This window comes from Nasonia vitripennis (genome assembly GCF_009193385.2).
Source record: "Nasonia vitripennis strain AsymCx chromosome 2 unlocalized genomic scaffold, Nvit_psr_1.1 chr2_random0007, whole genome shotgun sequence".
NCBI lineage: Eukaryota > Metazoa > Arthropoda > Insecta > Hymenoptera > Pteromalidae > Nasonia > Nasonia vitripennis.
The window spans coordinates 2710631-2730856 of NW_022279614.1; the positions used below are offsets into that span (position 1 = coordinate 2710631).

Consider the following 20226-nt stretch of genomic DNA (forward strand, 5'->3'; position numbering starts at 1 on the left):
TTTAAGGAGGTTCTATCGGTAATGGAATTAACATAACGATATATTTAGAATTTCGTTTACAAGTTGGTATATATCTCAAAAACATCCATATAAATTTCAGAAGGCACATGGCATATAATAGAAGTTATTAAAGTTTTTATTTTTCTAAAGTTATTATTTACTCCTACAAAGTATCGTTCATGGGCTCTAAGTGACAAAGTTATAGTAAAAATTTATTGAATACAAAAAACGTACATTTAACCTAAAAAAAAATGAGTCAAATCAACGCCGGTAGGAAATTTTTCATAAATAATTAGGATACATAGAATTGTATAAATGGAATGTATAATCATTATTTTATGATAGTTAATATGTGCAGCTTTTTAGCAAAGTAGATCACACGAATAAACCATAAATAAAAAGGGCACACATTGTAACTAAAGCAGTACCTATAGAACTTCCTTAATGAAATTTTGAAGTTAATAACAAAAATCTCGATATTTTTACCAGAGAAATCATTTTAAAAATTTGTCCTACTGGAAATAAATAAATAATCACCTGCTTATAGTGAAATTCACAACCGGAAATAGTTGCAGTTGGAAATTTCTCACGACCACTGTTTATGTGAGATTTTTCAAAATCACCCATTACAGATAGGACATTTCTTCTTAAGTTGGGAACGATTTCAAAAACTTTATCCCATATAGCATTGTACATGGTAGTGGTTCTTGAACTCGCAAGAACATAAATGGCAGAAAATCCCTACGAATAACATTTTTTAACATAAATACAAGATGCACTTGAATCATAATAAGTAAAATTAGTGTAATATATATCATGCTTTTCTATTGTGTCGAGAAATAAGTAGCAAAAGAGGTAGCGATTGCTATTTTGAATTAGTAATTTGCTTAGACGATAAAGATACTTAAAGTTATTCGCAATTAAATGCCGAATGGGCCCCTTACACTACACACATTCATGTACAATGCTCTTTCGTTTCTTAGAATAGGATATTAAAATTTATGGAAATATTTTTCTCCATGTATCACGTACAGTCGGCGGTAGTTAATTCTCGTGAAATATTTTTGAAATGCTCCAATCAGATTGGTGGATTTACAAACCCTAACATCAAAAAGTACGATTTCAAAAACGTTCCACGAGAATCAACTGTCACCGAGTATATATACCAGTCGTTTTTAAACAATTATTTATTAACTTACTGTATTCATCTTTCGAAAGTGAACGATAAACACCTGCGCATAGTGGGGTTTCCTTGGCCTTATCTATAATTTATAAATTATTATAAATTGCATACATACATATTAGTGTAATAAACATTAGTATAAACTTTTACTTTAAAGGTCCCATCAGCGTATAATTGTCTACACCTTGATAGGGGCACATCCTCTATAATAGTTTCTCACGGGTGGATAATCTGCCAAAACATTAGCTATAGTCCTGCCAAAGTTCGAGGAACGGGTGGTACGTTATTTAATCGTTCGGTCCGCATTCTGGATTGGTAAGTCGAATACTTCACTTCGACACGTATCGGGGCATATCTAAGTTCATTAAACAATAGTTATTATCACAAATTATTACATGGAGAAAAGTAAAAAATAATAAAAAGCGATAAATAAAATCGAAGGCAATAAACAATAAAATGCTCTAGTAAATATAAAATGTCTAATCAAGGGGTGCGACAGTGCCGCGCTGGCGAGTAAGGGTATACGAAGTATGTACGACACGAAGACGGTGCGGATCGCGGCTCATATACTTCAAATTGGGTTCTGTAACCTCAACAAAAATTTCCAAATGCATTCATATCATTATGATTGCCTCTATGTCGGTAATATCGCTACCTAATTGAAAGCTATTGATCTAATCTTTCTTGAGGAAAAAGATTGATCCTAAAAGATTACTTTAATAGCGATATTTTGCAAGTAGAAGTGTTAAATTAAATATGCATTTTGATTTTCCGAGATTATCACAGCTTTGACATTGCATTTCTAAATTGTATAGGGCTAGCAATTTTTTCCGCAATTTGCCCGATTCAAATATATCATGGTTTATATAATTTTCTTGATAATAATGTTGATAACAAATAATTATGTTATTTGCAATAATCCTAGTGACTTTTGTCTAGTGACTTATGTTCGTATGCGTTTGAGGTTAGAAAATATTCAACTAAAGCAATGAGCAAATATTATGAATATCATTGCTTTAGAGTAGTATAAACATTATAAATAATATACACTAAAGCAATGATATTTATATTATCTGTTCATTGCTTTAGTTGAATATTTTCTAACCTCAAACGCATACGAACTTAAGTCACTAGACAAAAGTCACTAGGATTATTGCAAATAACATAATTATTTGTTATCAACATTATTATCAAGAAAATTATATAAACCATGATATATTTGGATCGGGCAAATTGCGGGCAATTATTCTACGTTTCCAAAAGTTTATAAACTATATATTCCGGACCCAGGGTAACCCTAGTATTATCATCCTCTACCTTCATCCGGTCACTGGACTTTCGGTGGGATTAATGTTAGGTTAGACGCGATAAAACAGTCATGTGAACCGACTGACTTTATCGAGTGAGCGGCAGAGAAACAATTTCGTCTGCTACACGGGCGTAAATATCCTTTATATACAAAAACACGTAATTCGTGTCGAATTCAACCGGCCGTCTGCCGAAGGCCCGGAGGAATAATAATTTTTTTAAGATAACAAAACACTTAAAACCTGGAAAAAAGAATCATTTTTAAATTTTCACGCATAATTCCGATTGATTTGAAATTTTTTACCCTTCAATAACTTAACTTTACCTACACTGAGAAAAAGGTCAAGTAAATTGTACAAATCAGTATTGTAATTTTTTGTCAAGTAGTTTTTATGTATTTTTTAAAATGCCGAAAAATGATTAATTCCTAGCTAATTATTATTAGTCAACTGCCAGTGTTTTTGTTGGGATGTTTCTAGAATTACCTATATTTTAATTTTTTATTCTGAAAAAATCTGACTTGACTTGGGATCGAACGGGCGACCTTTGGTTTTATAGGCAAAGCCTTTACCGACTGCGCCACCGATTCACTTGTGTTGAACAATTCGAATTGTCCTTATATATTAATAAAGGAACAGACCTATTTAGTTAGGGCGAAAACTCATATGCAGTATTGTAAAAATTCCAGTTGTACAAAAATTACAATACTAAAAAGTAAAATTTATATGGTGGTCTAGGAATTTTGATACTTTTTTTAAAGTCTATGGCTGTTTTACTCGTCGGCAGTATTGTAATTTTTACCGGACAGTCAGTAATTTTTACTTAACCTTATTATCAGTGTATATTTTCAGATTTTTTTAAGTCTTTTTGGGCCTAATGCACTCCGATAACAATGATAAAACCTTTTTAGCACTGTCCACGCGATTCCCGGACAAATCGTTTAAATTAAATTTCCTTCATTCATCTCGAAACTAATGGCTTCAGAAGTATGTTAACAAATTTTCATCCCATTTCATCCATGCCTTGTTCAGGAATCGTGAGGACAGTGCTAAAAAAGTTTTATCAGCGTTTCATTTTTTTATCGGGGTGCATTAGGCCCAAAAAGACTTGCAAAAATCTTACAATTTAGGTAAAGTTAAGTTATTTAAGTTTAACAAATTTCAAATCAATCGCAATTAAGCATGAAAATTTAAAAATGATTCTTTTTTTAAGGTTTTAAAAGTGTTTTGTCCCCTTAATGCAGTCATGAGCCAGTATAGTTCATAGCCGATAAAACTTCTGCAGGTAAAAGTCAAGTCCGTAGTACTTATTTTGGCAGTCACTATATAAGACTATATATCTGTAATAAACCTTTCTGAAAGCTAAAAACTTGGCGAGTATATGTTTCATATTCTCGCTACAGAATAATTATTACTATATAAGCTGATTAACATTTTAATAATATAAATATATAAATTAATTCTTGTAGTTTAACAAAAAGGTGGAGAACATGTTATGTGTAGCATTTCAACTTTGTATTAAACCATGACAATTTTTCCAATATTACAAGTTTTATATTATTACTAATTCAAGTCAAAGAAAGTTGTGAAATCAGTTACAAAATTGTCGAGCTGTATTATTATCATTATTGCTATTAGTTTATTATGGCACAAAAAATGTTAGTAATGGAAATTTAGCTTCTAAAAAGTTTATTCTTTGTTGGTATCTGTATATTTGTATAACAATAATGTATGAGCATACTGGACGGACAGGTTTATTTAAGGTTTATGCTGCGTGCAACTAACTGTATAGAACGATGAAATAATTGTTTCACTTTAAGATATCTATATCCGATAATATGTAATATTCTATAATTAAATAATTAAAAGAACTGTTAGCTGTATCTGATTCGATCGATATAATTAATATAAAATAATATAAAAACCGCTGCCAATTCATTGGCACGTAGCTTCCTCCAACTAAATGTATAGTTCCAATAGATAAAATATTATTTAAATATAAAAAAATAATACAAAATATTGTGGATCTGAATAAGTTGGAATGCGTTTCAGCAAGCCATCTGCCCAAGGATTGGCAGTACTGATGTACTATATGTCATACTGATGTGTGTATATACAGGGTGAGTCATTTTAATCTTTAATCTCAATTATCTCGTTGGCAAAGCATGCCAGCGAAAAAAGTTTCGGATAAAAGTTTTAGGATTTTTCCCTGGCTATCTGATGATGACCTTGACAATGTCATTGAGCGCGACCTTCAAGGTCATTTGAAGGTCAAGTCGATTTTTTCAAATAGAAACCCCTACTTTTGGCACCAGAAATGGAAAGAGCGGGAAATTTTACGTTTGAATATGACCTTGACTTGACCTTGAATTCAATGGTCAAGGTCATTGGTCATGCCGATAACAGTACAACTGGTTAGCTGAACTCTAATGCATTCAAGGAGAAAATGTTACCCACAAAAGTTTTCAGTTTTCTCCCCGGCTGACGAATGGTCATCTTGACCCTGTCGTTAAACAGGATCTTCAAGGGCATTTCAAGGTCAAGTTGATTTTTTGAAATGGAAACCCCTACTTTTAGCCCCATAAATGAAATGAGACTGACATGCGTTCAAAAATGAAAAAATTTTCAATATTTCCAGAAATTTTCAAAGTCATTCCATTATTTTGTATTAGTGTCAATTTTCAAAATTCTTGATGTAGTTGTCATTCCATTATTTTGTATTAGTGTCAATTTTTGAGAGTGAACTACTCTTAACAGTTATGTAGATAGCAAATTAGTGCAGAAAAGCTTAATCGTGTTTTTTACTTCTTGTAAATCGATAATTATTATTGAAAAAAATCTGTTTCCCTGTTTACTGGTCTGTAACAAATTATTTTGATTTTGATCATGGCTGATTATGGTCCCAACGAAATCGTTGATATGATCATGATTTTGGGAGAAAGTCGAAATAATTATGCAGCAGCTGCCAGACTTTATGCTGAACGCTATCCCAATAGGAGACACCCAAGTAATGTTACTATTCAAACCTTAACTCAGAGAGCTCGAAATGGAGCTTTTGTTCGTCAACGCCGTCATCATGAATACGACGAAAACGATCCTCGTGTTATTACCATTCTAGCGATTATTCATCTTGATCCTCACATTAGTACTCGATAAATAGAAAGAGAAATAGGTATACCTCAATCAACAGCATCCCGAATATTGAGAGCGAGAAGATATCATCCTTATCACATAACATTAACACAACAGTTAACTCCAAATGATATGATTTTGCGAGTACGTTTTTGTCGATGGGCAATACGAATGATTCAACAAGATCAAGACTTTTTCAGGCACGTTCTTTTTTCAGATGAATCAACATTCAGAAACACTGGAGAATTGAATAGACAAATTACCATTATTGGTCAGATGAAAATCCTCATTGGTTCAGGCCCATAGACAATCAACACCGCTGGAGTGTTATGGTCTGGTGTGGAATCATCAATGGCTATTTGATTGGTCCTTATTTCTTTGAAGAGAACGTGAATGGGGTAAACTTTTTGAGATTACTTCGAGACATTTTACCTGAATTACTAGAAAATGTAGACCTAGCCACAAGGCTAAGAATGTGGATCCAATTAGATGGAGCACCACCACATTATGCACGCATTGTTCGTGATTATTTAAACACCCGCTACAATGGCAGGTTGATTGGGCGAGGTGGCCCAGTTGCCTGGCCCCCTCGTTCACCTGATTTAATCCCTCCCGATTTTTACTTATGGGGATATCTTAAGAATGTTGTTTATGCTCAACGGCCAACAACGCGAGATAATATGATCGAACGCATTCGTACAGCTTGTGCAGCAATCCCTCGAGATGTTCTACTTAGAACCATAAGACAATTCAGAGCTCGACTTGATCTTTGCATCCAACAAAACGGCGGTAATTTTGAACAATTAATCAATGGTTAACTCCAGTTAACATTCCATAAAAATACCAAAAAAATAACAAAAAGGGAAAAAACAAAAAAAAAAAATAAAAAAAAATAAAACAAAAAATGGGATGCTAAATCCTTTTGACAACCTCCTCGATGGTGCATCCTGGGTTCGGCTGATGTCAAAGGTAATTTCCGCACAAAAGATGATTTGTTTCCAAAATCACATGTTCGAACGTAAAATTTCCCGCTCTTTCCATTTCTGGTGCCAAAAGTAGGGGTTTCTATTTGAAAAAATCGACTTGACCTTCAAATGACCTTGAAGGTCATGCTCAATGACATTGTCAAGGTCATCATCAGATAGCCAGGGAAAAATCCTAAAACTTTTACCCGAAACTTTTTTCACTGGCATGCTTTGCCAACGAGATAATTGAGATTAAAGATTAAAATGACTCACCCTGTATATGTATATATATATATATATATATATATACATATCATTTTGACATAAATTAATAGAGAGGGACTTTAACGACGTGCTACGACACCCCTGTAAGAGGAAGAAAAAGTTTTAAGAAAAATCAGTTTTTACATTTTAGTTCTTTACTTGAGAACCGCTCGACGAAATCGTTTAAAATTTTATCAGAAAATAGCTTTTTTTATGGTTAATCACCAAATAAAATTTTGAAGTATTTGACTGCATTGTTTTAGAGATATGAGGAATCAAAAAAATTTCAAAAAAATATTGAAACCTTGATATCTTAAGAACCATAGGGATTTGAAAGCTGCGCAATGAACTTAGCCAAGACACATAAAATATCTACTTTTTTCCAAAATCTCAAGTGCAATAAAGCCTTTTTAATTCCTTAATCGAGGCACAATTACTGAAAAAATAAGTAGTCAAATCACTTGAAATTTTAATGGGATATAGTTTGACACGTGACCCATCGACATGATTTTCTTCTTAAGGTTATGATGTTTCGTTTCAGAGATATGAATTTTTAAAAAAAAATCACCTTTTTTATTTTATCTGCCGAACAAAGCGGTCGATCCCGAGGACCAAATGGGGAAAATTAGGTAATTTTATTCTCTTTCAAATGCATATTAGCTGAATTGTTTGTAATGATGGGATGATTGAAAAAAATGAAAAATAGTGTTTTCAAAAATCAAAAATTGGCCATAAAACAAAAAATAGTTTTAAAAATAAAAAATAAATGTTTTTCCCGAATTTAGAATCCAAAAATATACATGCATGTCAAATTTTATTGATATTGACCGAGTAGTTCCAGAAATATTACGGTATACATACACACACACACACATACACACACACATCCATACGGTCATTTCTAACACACCAAAAAGTATTTTCTAGAAGTTTTGACGAAACTCAAAATTTTACTATTACAAAGCTTCCTCTAGGAGGAAGCAAAATTACCAGTTTATAACAATTTAATGTCAATATATATTAATAGTTATAAATGAGTTAATATACGTTCTTGTTTCTTACTTGGTATAGTTTACCTACAAACTTTAAACAAACGTGTCCGTCAAGTATGGTCATACATTATTTTTGTGGTAAACTAAATCTATGCATTGCAAGTCTAGTGTGAGCCTGCTAGTAAACATGTGGCCGCGCATGCGCACTAAATAGCTGGGGCAATAGTCAACTCCTGCGTATACCTTCAAACATAACCCCAAAATAGAGCAAAGTTTACATACATGTAATTTAAGTCTACGATGTCGAAAGCGTATTATTTTTCGATCCTATGCTTGTTTATTAATAATGAAATCTTATAAATAAATTATTTGTGCAGAGAATAATGATTTATCTTCTTTTTGTACGATTTTTAAAATTGTCCGACTGCTTACCAACGGATACGTAAAAACGTGACGTAATAAGGGGGTTTATTGACGAATGAATGCTGAATCCGTTGTCCAACACAGATGAAACTGAACAACGATTGGCGAATAAATGGTGAACATTTCTACCAGGGATGAAAATTTGAAAGAAACATTAATGTAGCATGATATTTGAATGAATAAGTTTTGATAAAATAAGACAAAATGAAAATCCAAAAACAAAATGTTTTCCTTGTATGGCTTTCTACGATCATCAACATTTTTTTAATCCTATATTGATTAAATAATTAATTATAGGAAGAAATGTATGTTTACGAGATAAAATATATCATATATTTTAGAAAAAAAAATTTTCAAAAGGTAAAACATTGGCGAGTAAAACTTTCTTTACAAAAGTAGTGCAATTCCAAAATATAAAAGTCAAGTAATTTTATTCATTTTTTAGATATAAGCATGTATGCACATTTCAAAAAATACATAGAAAAATTGATATTAATGAATTTGAACTGTTGTACAAATTAAGAATTACAGTTGACAATATCACACAAATTTTGTACAATAACGTAGATAAAACGATACCAACAATAGTCACTTTTCTCGACTTGGCTAAAGCTTTTGATACAGTCGACCATAAGTTGTTATTAAATAAACTGTATTGTATTGGTATTAGAGGTCAGGCATTGGATCTCCTTCGAAGCTATTTGAATAACAGATATCAAACTGTTAAAATTGATGGTGTAGAAAGTGATAGTTTACTAATAAGTATGGGTCTTCCACAGGGTACGATACTGGGTCCACTTCTATTTATTATATATATATATATATATATATATAAATGATATGCTAAAGGAGATTCCACTAGAATCAATTCTATCGTACGCAGATGATACTGCAATTATAGCAACAGGCAATACATGGATAGAGACGCAAAAAAGTATGAATGAGTTTCTTACTGTGATATACAAATGGTTAGCGGTAAATAAGTTATCTTTGAATGTGGATAAAACAGTTTGTACGACATTTGGAAGTTATTGCGACAGTGTACCGAAACTTATTGATGTAAGAATTCAAAATAGAAAGATAGCTAGAGTTGAGTATTACAAATACTTGGGAATTGTCATTGACTACAATCTGAAATGGGATAAACACATCCAATATATGTATAATAAAAAAGACAAAGTATCTAGTCTATATTTTTCACAAACTATCACACACTATGTCAACAGAAACTTTAAGAATGATATATTATGCTTTCTTCCACAGCATAATTAGCTATGGAATAGTAGCCTGGGGTGGTGTATATAGAAATAACCGTGATTTATTACAAAGTTTACAGAGAAAAATTCTCAAGATTATCAACAAAAATACTTTTAGTATACAAGATAGTCCATTAAACCTAGAGCAACTATTTAATTTCGAATCCCTTAAAATCCATTATCAAGATCTCAAAACTCAATTCCAAATGTCAACAAGTATTACTTGAAAGAAAAGTTTAATTATACCTAAGAGCAAAAATCGAGTCAGTGATAAAAGCAGTTATAATAATGCTATTATAATTTACAATGCACTACCAAATGAGCTCAAGGAATTAGATATAAGCAAAACCACCGCAAAAAGTAAAATTAAGTATTGGATTAAAACCAATACTTAGTTTTCCAGATAGTTTTAAATTGTTAAATTTGTTCAATTCTAAGAAAAGTAAATGTAAATAGTGTTTATTGTTGTTGAAATGATTTTGATAATGTAACTATCTTTAGTCTTAAGTACTAGTTTTAAGTTTTTTATTTTTCTGTTATATACCAAGCTTGTACACAGGTAACTTAGTTTACCTCTACAAGGCTTGCTGGTATGCGTATTCTTAAGGTATACTATGTAAGCTATTATCTTGGTTTAATATATATCTATATATACACACACACACACACACACACACACACACATAGAATACGATTATATACGCAATGCGATCAATGTCTGAAGCAACAGTAGCTTGTGGTCTATCGAATAGATCAAGATTTCATGAAGTGCAATAGCAAGGAGAATATGCTTTGTAAAAGATATGGAATCTCGCAAACAAACTTTTTTCAAAAGTGAAAACTTTGGCAAGTAAAAGACTAATAAAAGTAGTGAAATCTCTAAATATAAAAATGTCAAGTAAATGTTTTTTTGATATAAGCATTAAGATAAAATTAAAGTTAAAATTAGTTTTCCGAAAGAAATATATTTTAATGCGTATAGCAAAAAAACATTGACATTTTTATATTTAGAAATTTCACTAGTTTTATAGATCTTTTTGTGGCCAAGGTTTTCACTTTTGAAAAAAGTTTTTTTGGGAGATTTACTTTACACGAAAAATTGTTATTTGTTGTTGGCTTACCCATACAGCTTCATCAACATTGCATATTTTGAGAACAAATAAAAAGTAAAAAATGCACCGATTTTGACTAGCGCAGTAGGTTCAGAACTTCCATAATTAATAAATTTATAAACTAATTTCGGCCTAATAAAATATGGGCCAAATGCGTCTATGTTAAACGCTGAGCTATTAAAGGACTGTTAATAAGCGTGTTATCATCAGCAATTTTCCATATACAAAAATATGTAATTTTATATTTTTTTTAATGCATATTCATTGAATTAATTTTATCGAGTATATTAAGGAAAAATACGTGAAAACAAAATTACCAAAATCTAAAAATTGATGTCAAAAATATCGACTAAACGAAAAATGGGTTTTTATTGTACAGGAAAACCTGAATTTTAATTGGTGAATTACATTCATCCATTGCTAATACATTTACATTTACATTTACATGTATATAATACGAAAGCTAAGGAGTTCAGGAGGAGTCCTTCAATGCCACCATTTATACAAACAAAGAATATAATTAGCACTCATACGGTTTGTTTGACTAACAAAATATCTAGAAAAATAAGCATTTTAAGAAAAAATTTCTCTGATTATTTTGTTTAGAATGTGCCAATTAATTTAGAAATGTTATTCCCAGGTTCAAATTTCGAAATTAGCAATTTGTTTATAAACATTGTTAATAACTATTAATGTGACCACTTGCGGCAAAAACACCCAACTTATTTCGATTCAGCGGGTCAAAATACATAAAAAAAAGTTTGGTGTAGGCGGCCACATGAAAGTGAGACGAACCACTATTGAGGCTGCTGGATTAATAGATATATTTCACTTAAGGCAAAGCGCAATTTTCAATAAAAACTTATGCACCGAAGGTCATTTGACTAATAAGATGTGTTAAATAATCCCAAATCATTGTTTATTGTACAAATAGATTAAATATACTATTAGGGAAATTTTGCATAACTCCATAAAATATGGTCATATGTTAGTAAGTACGACCATATTTTATGACGACATTTCCATGAGGGATGGTTAGACAAAATATACGATACATATTATACCACTATTATAAAATAATACAATAAATACATTATAATATTCAGATTATACTTACTGTTCGTTTCTACGAACTGTATCAAAAATATCTCTGAAATCGTCGAATGTAGTTCGAGCCAACATTTCTAGTTCTTCCTTAAAATCTTTTAACAATACATTATCATCTCTATCATGGTTGTGCTCATAAACAACTTCTGGGTGATCCAAATTATTAAAATGTTCTACATACACCCTTGCTACACAGCCAGAACAATTTTTTTCTTTGCAGCGAAAGATGGTACTACTTCCTCTGCCATCGTGGTAATAGATATGACCATCAAAATAGTACTTAGCAGTATTTGATTGCTTTCCTCGTAAACGTATCATCTCCAAAAAAATCATCAAAATATTATTAGATATTATATAAATAAAACTAAGATAAGAAAAAAGCGTTAAGTTTCATTTTTCATAAAGGGACATGGGAACGAACCCTAACTGTGGTGACCACTGTATTGATTAAGGCGTTTTTTGTGGCACATTGATGGGGGCTGTTGTGACCGTTTTCTGACACGTTAAATAAGTTCTTTTTTATTATAATTATATCACTTCGCAAGCAACATTTTTTGAGGTTAGAAGTTAAAAATCTTAACTACATTCAGACCGGATATTTGTTTCTTAACCAATCAAATCGCTTTATTAACGGCTTCAAAAAATCCAGTCATCACTTTTTTAAAGACAAAAAACATTAAAAGCTGGACAAATTTAGTTAGTTTTTGACACGGCTGCAGCGTATTTTTGTTTATTAAAAGGAAAAAAAGGGTTAGTATTTATTGCGGGCATTCTCAATTGTGAATGGATCAGTATAGCTCTGCTTAATGGTTTTTAAAAAACCCAGAAGTCGCCCGTGCATTAAAAAAGATGTTTTTTTTTATTTAAATATATTGTAAGAAAACGGAAGTAAAACTGATCGCGTTACCATCTCTTTGTTTTATCGATGATATCACCTCGTGTCGTAACTCATTGTTTGTTCAAATTTTGTAATACTCTCTAAAAAAAGATGGGCTTTGTTGTGAAGCATTTAATACGTGATTCTGATTGGTTGCTGGTTCGTTGCGTAGGTAACGAGATCAGAACCGCGCTTTAAATACATAACCCTCATAACAGCCATAACCCTGGTAGAAAATATTTGAGGTGTTTAAAATGAAATGAGATTAAATATCATGACAATCGCAATGGCAGATTCAGAAAAAATATATGTAATGCTACTAGTAAGAAACCTTGGTATAATAATCATTACCAAGAGTATAGTATTAAAACATGCATATTGAAAAGTGGCAACCTATAACCCTATTTGAAGTAGTAATAATTTAAGTGTGTGTATGTTAATTATTTTTTTTAATGTCAATGAGAAATGCAATTAAAAGAATAAAAATTATAAAAATTTTATCTCTGTGCCGAATCACCCTCGGTGAGGTTTAAAAAGTGAATTTGAAGAAAACTTCAGTATCCCAGTCAGTGCGTTTAAGTCTATCATTACAATGCCCTTTGAATTGGAAAAAGGCTAGAAAACTAAAATTGGACACAGTTTCGTTATGGTACCTAGAAATATGGAACCTAGATGATTTTGATTTAACTGTTTTCGTTCATATTTTCACATCGAGGCTTATGTGAATCATTTAATTTGGCGTGTCAAATTTTGCTTATAGGCAGTTACGCAGAAACTACTACTCTAGCACATTGTATTTTCAATTGTATGAGTATGTGGTTTCCAGTGTATTTTTACATGAAGAAAGCGGTAAATATGTTGCCTTTTTTGTCAATGCATTAATTAGAATTTTGACTTTTAACAGTTGTGAGAGATTTTGAGGCCGATGCTGTTTTCCATTTTTGCATGTGCTCTCACTCAAAAACTGACAGATCTTGAGAGCTCATATTTTGCATATAGATGTCTTTTGTGTAAATGAAACAAAATACAACGCTGAATTGACGTTAACTCATATACTTTTAATTTTGATTACAACACTGATGTAAATAACTTATGCTATACGACTAAATAAGTATCATGGGTGTTGGAGTCGAAATCAAAAGTATTTCAGTTAAGGTCAAAAATGAGTTCTCTAAACCTTTTAGTTTTCGAATAAGAGCAAATGCAAAAATGAAAAATAGGCATACGTCTCAAAATCTCTCACAACTGTTAACAGTCAAAATTATAATTAATGCCTTGACAAAAAAAAAATGAAAAATATTTATCGAAAACCAGAAAGACAGTATGGTAGAGATATTAATTTCTGTATAACTGTCTATAAGCAAAATTTGACCCGCCAAATGTAAAAATTCACATGGGTTTCGTTGTAAAAACATGAACGAAAACAGTTAAATGAAAATCATCGAGGTTACATATTTTTAGGTAACATAGCAGTATCTATTTAAAATTTCAGTTGTCTAGCTTTTTTACAATGAAAACCTTGAAAAATATAAAAAATCGCATTTTTCAAGGTTTTCTCGCGGACATACTGCTCCTATTGTTTTCGTAATTAAATTAGTCGTTTCTTCGTTTGCAATTTTTTAGCGTGAAATTTAAATTTTTAAATAACTATGGGACCCTCTTAAGTAACATATCTAAAATAAATCATAAACATACTGTATCTAGACGCTGAACAAACTGTACACAAAAATAACCCTACACCCTACACAAAATAACTCTACACACATATTTGCTACACGAATAAACTCTACACAAATATTTTCTGCACACAAATACCCTACACGCATTTTTGATTATTTTACTACACCGAAAAGTCTACACAATCGTATAATCTATTGTTGCAACAATGGATAACAATAAGGTATACGATTGTGTAAGAGTTTTGCGGTGTAGTAAAATAACCGAAAATGCGTGTGGAGTATTTGTTTGTAGTAAATATCTGTATAGAATTTTTTTCGTGTAGCAAATATGAATTGACAATAGATTGTAATAAATCGTTTTATTCAAAATTATTGTAGAAGTAACTGTAGTAAAATATTAACTTGACACGCATTACGATTTTAAAATGAAAACAATTATTATTTTCCTTCTTCACACAATAACGTAAAATGTCCAGTATTTGGACAAAATGAAAATTTTGACGTATATTTGGACACTCAAGTATTTGCTATTGTCATAAATTTAAAAACATTACATCAAAAACTAAAGTGTATCAGCATTGTAAACATCATTACTAATAATAAACTAATGATTTTGATTACTTTTTAACAAAAATCAATTCATAAGGATGACTTAAAATTTGAACTTGAGATCCATAACAGAAAATTTGTTCACTATTTTCCAACTTTACCGAACACACGATTTCCCTAAACCAGTAGTCGGACATATTTAATTACAATTTCCAACTACTGGGTTAAAATCGCGTCCAAGTACTGGTCCAATCATGTCAAATGACGTCCAACTATGCGGTCTTTTTATGCAAAACATTAAAATTTATTTTTAATATAAAGACTAATTGTTGAAGGTTCAGTTTTTTTAAATTTAAAGCTAATTGTGTGGGCTAAACATTGGTGTTAAAAGTTTTTGATATTATGCAATTTATCCATACGAAATCAATGATCTTCAGATTTTCTCTAAATATCTGTACAAGTACTGGAGATTTTACCTTATTTATTATAAAAATTATTTTGAGGTAGTAATAAACATTAATCGAGTTTAGTAGTATTTTTAATTTGAATCGAACATAGTGATTCGTAAAAAAACCGCTGCCAATTCATTGGCACGTAGCTTCCTCCAATCAAATGTATTGTACAAATATATAAAACATCATTTTAATATACAATTACAACCCAGAAATATTATAAGAAGGTTGAAGATTATAAGAATTCTACAGAATATTAAGTTTAAGTCATAGCACGAAGCAGATCCTGAGAAAATCATCAAAAACTGAAAAAAGTCATTTTTATATGGGGCGCGATATCTGAAGTAGAAAGGCCAATAATCAAGTTTAAACTAAGCATTTAGTTAGCATTATACAGCATCTTCATAACTTTCTATAAGCTGTTTATGAGACCAGATAGTTTTAAAGATATTAAAATTCAAAATTTTTGTTCTCACCCTGTATACTCTGTATACCTGAAAACTGCATCGCTTAGATCTCAGCTTGTATTTAATGGATTTTAATCTACCTAGGTAAGTTTTTTCATTTTTTTTTTTATAACAAAATCGGGAAAAATAAGCATTTTGGTTTCGCATATACGTTATTTTACGGCGAATTTTCTATTCATCTATACTGATACATAAAAATACAGATTAAGCCAGAGCTTCGTTTCTTCTACACTATAAAAAAAAACGTCTTGCATATCTACTACACCACGCTGGAAATTTGGAGACATCGTTGTGCAATATCAGTGAAAAAGCGAATAATGATATCGTAAAGAGATATGATTAACCTTTCATAATTAGTTATAGGAACTATAACATAGTTTGAAGCAAGCTATGTGCCAATGAATTGGCAGCCGTTTTTCACTCTCTCTCCCTCTCCCTCCTAGGCAAGGGGCTGTAGTTTATTAGTACAAGTCTTTGGAAAAAGCTAAAAATTTTATGACGTTTGATTTTCATAGTTCGAAGTTTACTGCATAGTCAGATGATTTCTTTTTTTTCGATTATTTTACGACTACGATTTTTTACAACATGGCCGAGCCTTTGCGAAAGACCAAAGCGTGCTCGAGCATATTCCCTACATTGTGAAAAATATTTTGTTTAAACATAAGCATCACCAGACGACAAGTCGTCAACATGCTTATACGCGCCGCACCTATAGTCGGTCGGCAGATTCTCATCAGAATTCGTCGTTCGTTTTCTCTCAGACAGACCCTAGCGCCGACGTACAAATATCCCTACCATACCGGCCTCTCGCTCGCGCGCACAGTCGCCTTCGAGTCCTCACGAGAGACACAGCTCGCACGTGTATATACTACTTAAAATCTCAAAAAGTTTACGCGAGTGATATTACATTGTCAAGATAGCCTCTCGCTCAGGAGGGAGAGAGAGAGAGAGAGAAAACTGTTTTTTTTCCAACGATCCTTGGGCTTGTGGTGCAAAAGTTTTACTGGATATCCAACTTTTTTTTTGCGTCGAGCAAGCCAGCAAGCAGCGGCTTTGTGTAGTTGGATTTTCTCTGGGGCGGATCATCACTGCTTCCACGGTAAATTTTAAGTTGTTTTTGAAGTGTTATAATAGTGCGCGTGCATAAATAATGTTTGATATCTTTTCGGGAAAGTGAGCACGACGTAGTAGCAGCACAATTAAGCGCTCTAGTCAGCTTTGGCAGCAAAATTAAGCGCCTTAGTATATATTGATAAATCTACTGCAAAATTAAGCGTAGAATTTAATATTTATAAAATTCGAGCAGCATAATTAAGCGCTCTAATATATCGTCTATATAAAAAAACTGAGCATAGAATCTAATAATAATTGATATTGACATTATAAAAGTCCTCAACGAAATTGTATTTAAACCCTATTTAAAAGGAACAATAGCAGAATTAAGCATTGTTCTTATGTTAACTTATTTCCATCAATATACATAATATTTTGAGTACAAACAAGAGTTTAGAATTATTGTCTTGCATAACCGTTACCTACAATCCCGGACCTACTACTATTATTAATATTCAAAATCAATTTTCTCTTTATATTATTTAAAATAAAATCAAGTTTCTCCAAATCTGAATTCTGATCTACTGTTCAGGTTTTGAACTTTATTTATAATCGCGCACTGTTTTGACGCTACGTAAAATGCAAAAAAAAAAATTCTAGAATTGCAACCGTACTAGAAACAACGATTTATGATTGATTTCAACTGTCACGCAGTGCCCACTTTCCCGGCAAGACATCAAACATTATTTATGCATGCGCACTATTATAACACTTCAAAAACAACTTAAAATTTACCGTGAAAGTAGTGATGATCCTCCCCAGAGAAAATACATCACACAAAGCCGCTGCTTGCTGGCTTGTCTCTCTCTCTCTCTCTCTCTCTCTCTCTCTCGCTCTCTCTCTCTCTCTCTCTCTCTCTCTCTCTCTCTCTCTCTCTCTCTCTCTCTCTCTCTCTCTCTCTCTCTCTCTCTCTCTCTCTGTCGCTGTCTCTTCTTCCTGGGCGAGGGGCTGTCTTGATAATGTAATATCATTCGCGTAACAATTTCGAGATCTACGTATGCAGGCGGGAGAAATTTCTCTCGTGAAGACTCGATGGCGACTGTACGCGAGAGAGGGGCCGGTATAGTGGGGATAGTTGGGCGTCAGCGCTAGGGTCTCTATAGATTCACGTGAACATGTCTTAACCAAGTCTTGAATGTTTGGTCCTGCGGCGGTTCCGCTGCCACGCGCGCTTTCTGCCAGCTCGAATAGAGAAAGAAAGAGATAATGAACAAGTGCACGTAACAGCTGTAACTGGTTACCACAGATGATAATCGTATGGTAAAACAATAAGGTAATCATAAACAATGAGCGAAATAATATAGAAAATTTTACGATACTGGTCGGTAAACTGATCACAAATCTGCCAAAAGTCAAAAACTTGCCAAACTTTATAGTAAATTTTACAGTTTTAGCTTTTAAAATTTACAAGACAGTATGATAATTTTTGAGTTTTTGGCAGGTCTGTGATAGGTTTGCCAAATAGTATGGTAAAATTTACCATACTATTTCTATCCGTGTATATTGAGAAGAAAGATTTAAATTTTAAAAATCATTGTTTTTTGTAAAGAAATAAGACAAGTTCAAGATTTTCCGCTGTTTTTAAATGCGTATGAATATTCAGTTGAGAATCTATGTTTACTATAATTTTTTTACGTCTACGACTTTTCCTAATATTGTATAATAATTTTTTTATCAGTGAATAAAGTATACAATCATTTTGAACAATGGATACTTTTTGTTTATTTTTAGTATTTAATTCCCCGAGGCATTGAGAGCGTATCAGAGCCACGCTGATTGTTTGAAATGTTCTACTTTGCTTAACCTCGAATTTATTTTTAGATCTTAAATTATAAATATACATAGAATTCTTTATCATTTGGTACCGAATACTGTTACATTTGTTTATGAGTGTGTTTTAAATGTCGAATTTTTCTCCTTACTTGCATACGTAAGAGAAATATATTTCATGTTTGTTAAAAGAAATTATTTTTTAAGATATTTTAGTATTGTTAAGAAATTTTTGAAGTAATAAAGTAAATATACAATTTAATAAATATGAAAATATAAACCATTCACTTACCTCAAAAGTATTCATTCTTCTCATTACATTTGATAAAATTCGCCAATGATGTATGATATTAACCTGTTTATCCTGCTCCATTATGGTTTTTGTAACACAAGTAAATCTAGGTATGTTAAGCTCACAATGTTTTCGCAATGGTCATATTCACCGACATCCATTTTTATATAATAATCTACTTAAACGTATCGACATACTGTTAATAAATACATATATAGATAAAATATATAACATGTACTTGCGTATATTATTCGTCATCATATACATTGAAACAGATCAGATGGATCCAAGCTCATGAATACGCAAAAATCGCTTAGAGATCCATAAAAGAGCTCATTCGATTTGAGGTCGTTTGCCGTAGTTAGGAATAAATTAAACAGTGGTAATCTAAACGAGAACAGGAACTGTTGTGGGAGAAGCTTAAAACGTATACCTAGGAAACGAAACCTTTTGATCAACAGTCGTTCTCTTCCCTAATTATGCTTTTGGCGGTCTTCTGCCAAGGTACAGTAACTACGCAAAAAACTTCTACACAGTTCGTTCCCTAATAAATGTTCAAAATACATATTTAAATATAATAATGGTTTAATTAACTTAGACAATGCCCTGACATAAATTAAAACCAGCTGGCTATATACAGTCTGAGGCGATGATTTACTATAGTGGATTATTTCCTTGGTACGATGTATTGCGTAAGTCGCCACCTGGCGGTTATTCCGTGTACTTACTGTACACACGCGGGCTTTTATTACATATATAGACATCAGAGATAGACATAGGTATATTATAGGCAAATGATTTTAAAATAATAATTTATGAATTAATTTTTTTTCTGATTCGTAAAAAAGATAATTTTAGGATCGTGAAACTTGAATGAATTCTTTTAAATGGTATTCTTATTTATGTACAAATAATACATATAACTTTAAAAACATACTTATACAATACAACTTGTATAAAATATAACGATAGGTAAACAGAATATATGCATTCATATATTATCACAAATTTTGATTCAACTCTGTACTTACAAATCAATCTGAGATTTTAGATACATACGATATAGTTATTATATACGTATAAAAAAGACGTATTATGCGTATATAGATAAAGTGTACGATTCCGAAGGCATTGTATTTCCCGCGTTTCATTTCCTCAATTGACGCGAGAATGAACAAAGTATCGTATGACGAAAATATAATTAAATTCTTTTAATATACAAAAACACTGAAGAAATCGTGCGTGTATGATGAAAACTTTTTTAACCCAACTTGTGATACGTTATA

General features: G+C 31.8%; 1 protein-coding gene across 2 annotated transcripts in view; it reads right to left on the reverse strand.

Annotated features, from left to right (window-relative positions):
- Positions 1–19697, reverse strand: part of LOC107981271 — a 31685-nt gene extending 11988 nt beyond the window's left edge. Inside the window, exons 1-4 of one of the 2 annotated variants that reach the window (XM_031925247.2) lie at positions 18941–19697; positions 11752–12059; positions 1334–1538; positions 1200–1262 (exon numbers count right to left, since the gene is read on the reverse strand). In XM_031925247.2, coding sequence (XP_031781107.1) covers positions 1200–1208 — 9 coding nt within the window. In that variant the 5' untranslated portion in view covers positions 1209–1262; positions 1334–1538; positions 11752–12059; positions 18941–19697. Of the gene's footprint in view, positions 1–537; positions 737–1199; positions 1263–1333; positions 1539–11751; positions 12060–18940 lie in introns of those variants that run through there. The other variant, XM_031925246.2, reaches the window with a different exon arrangement.
- Between the last annotated feature and the right edge of the window lie 529 nt (positions 19698–20226).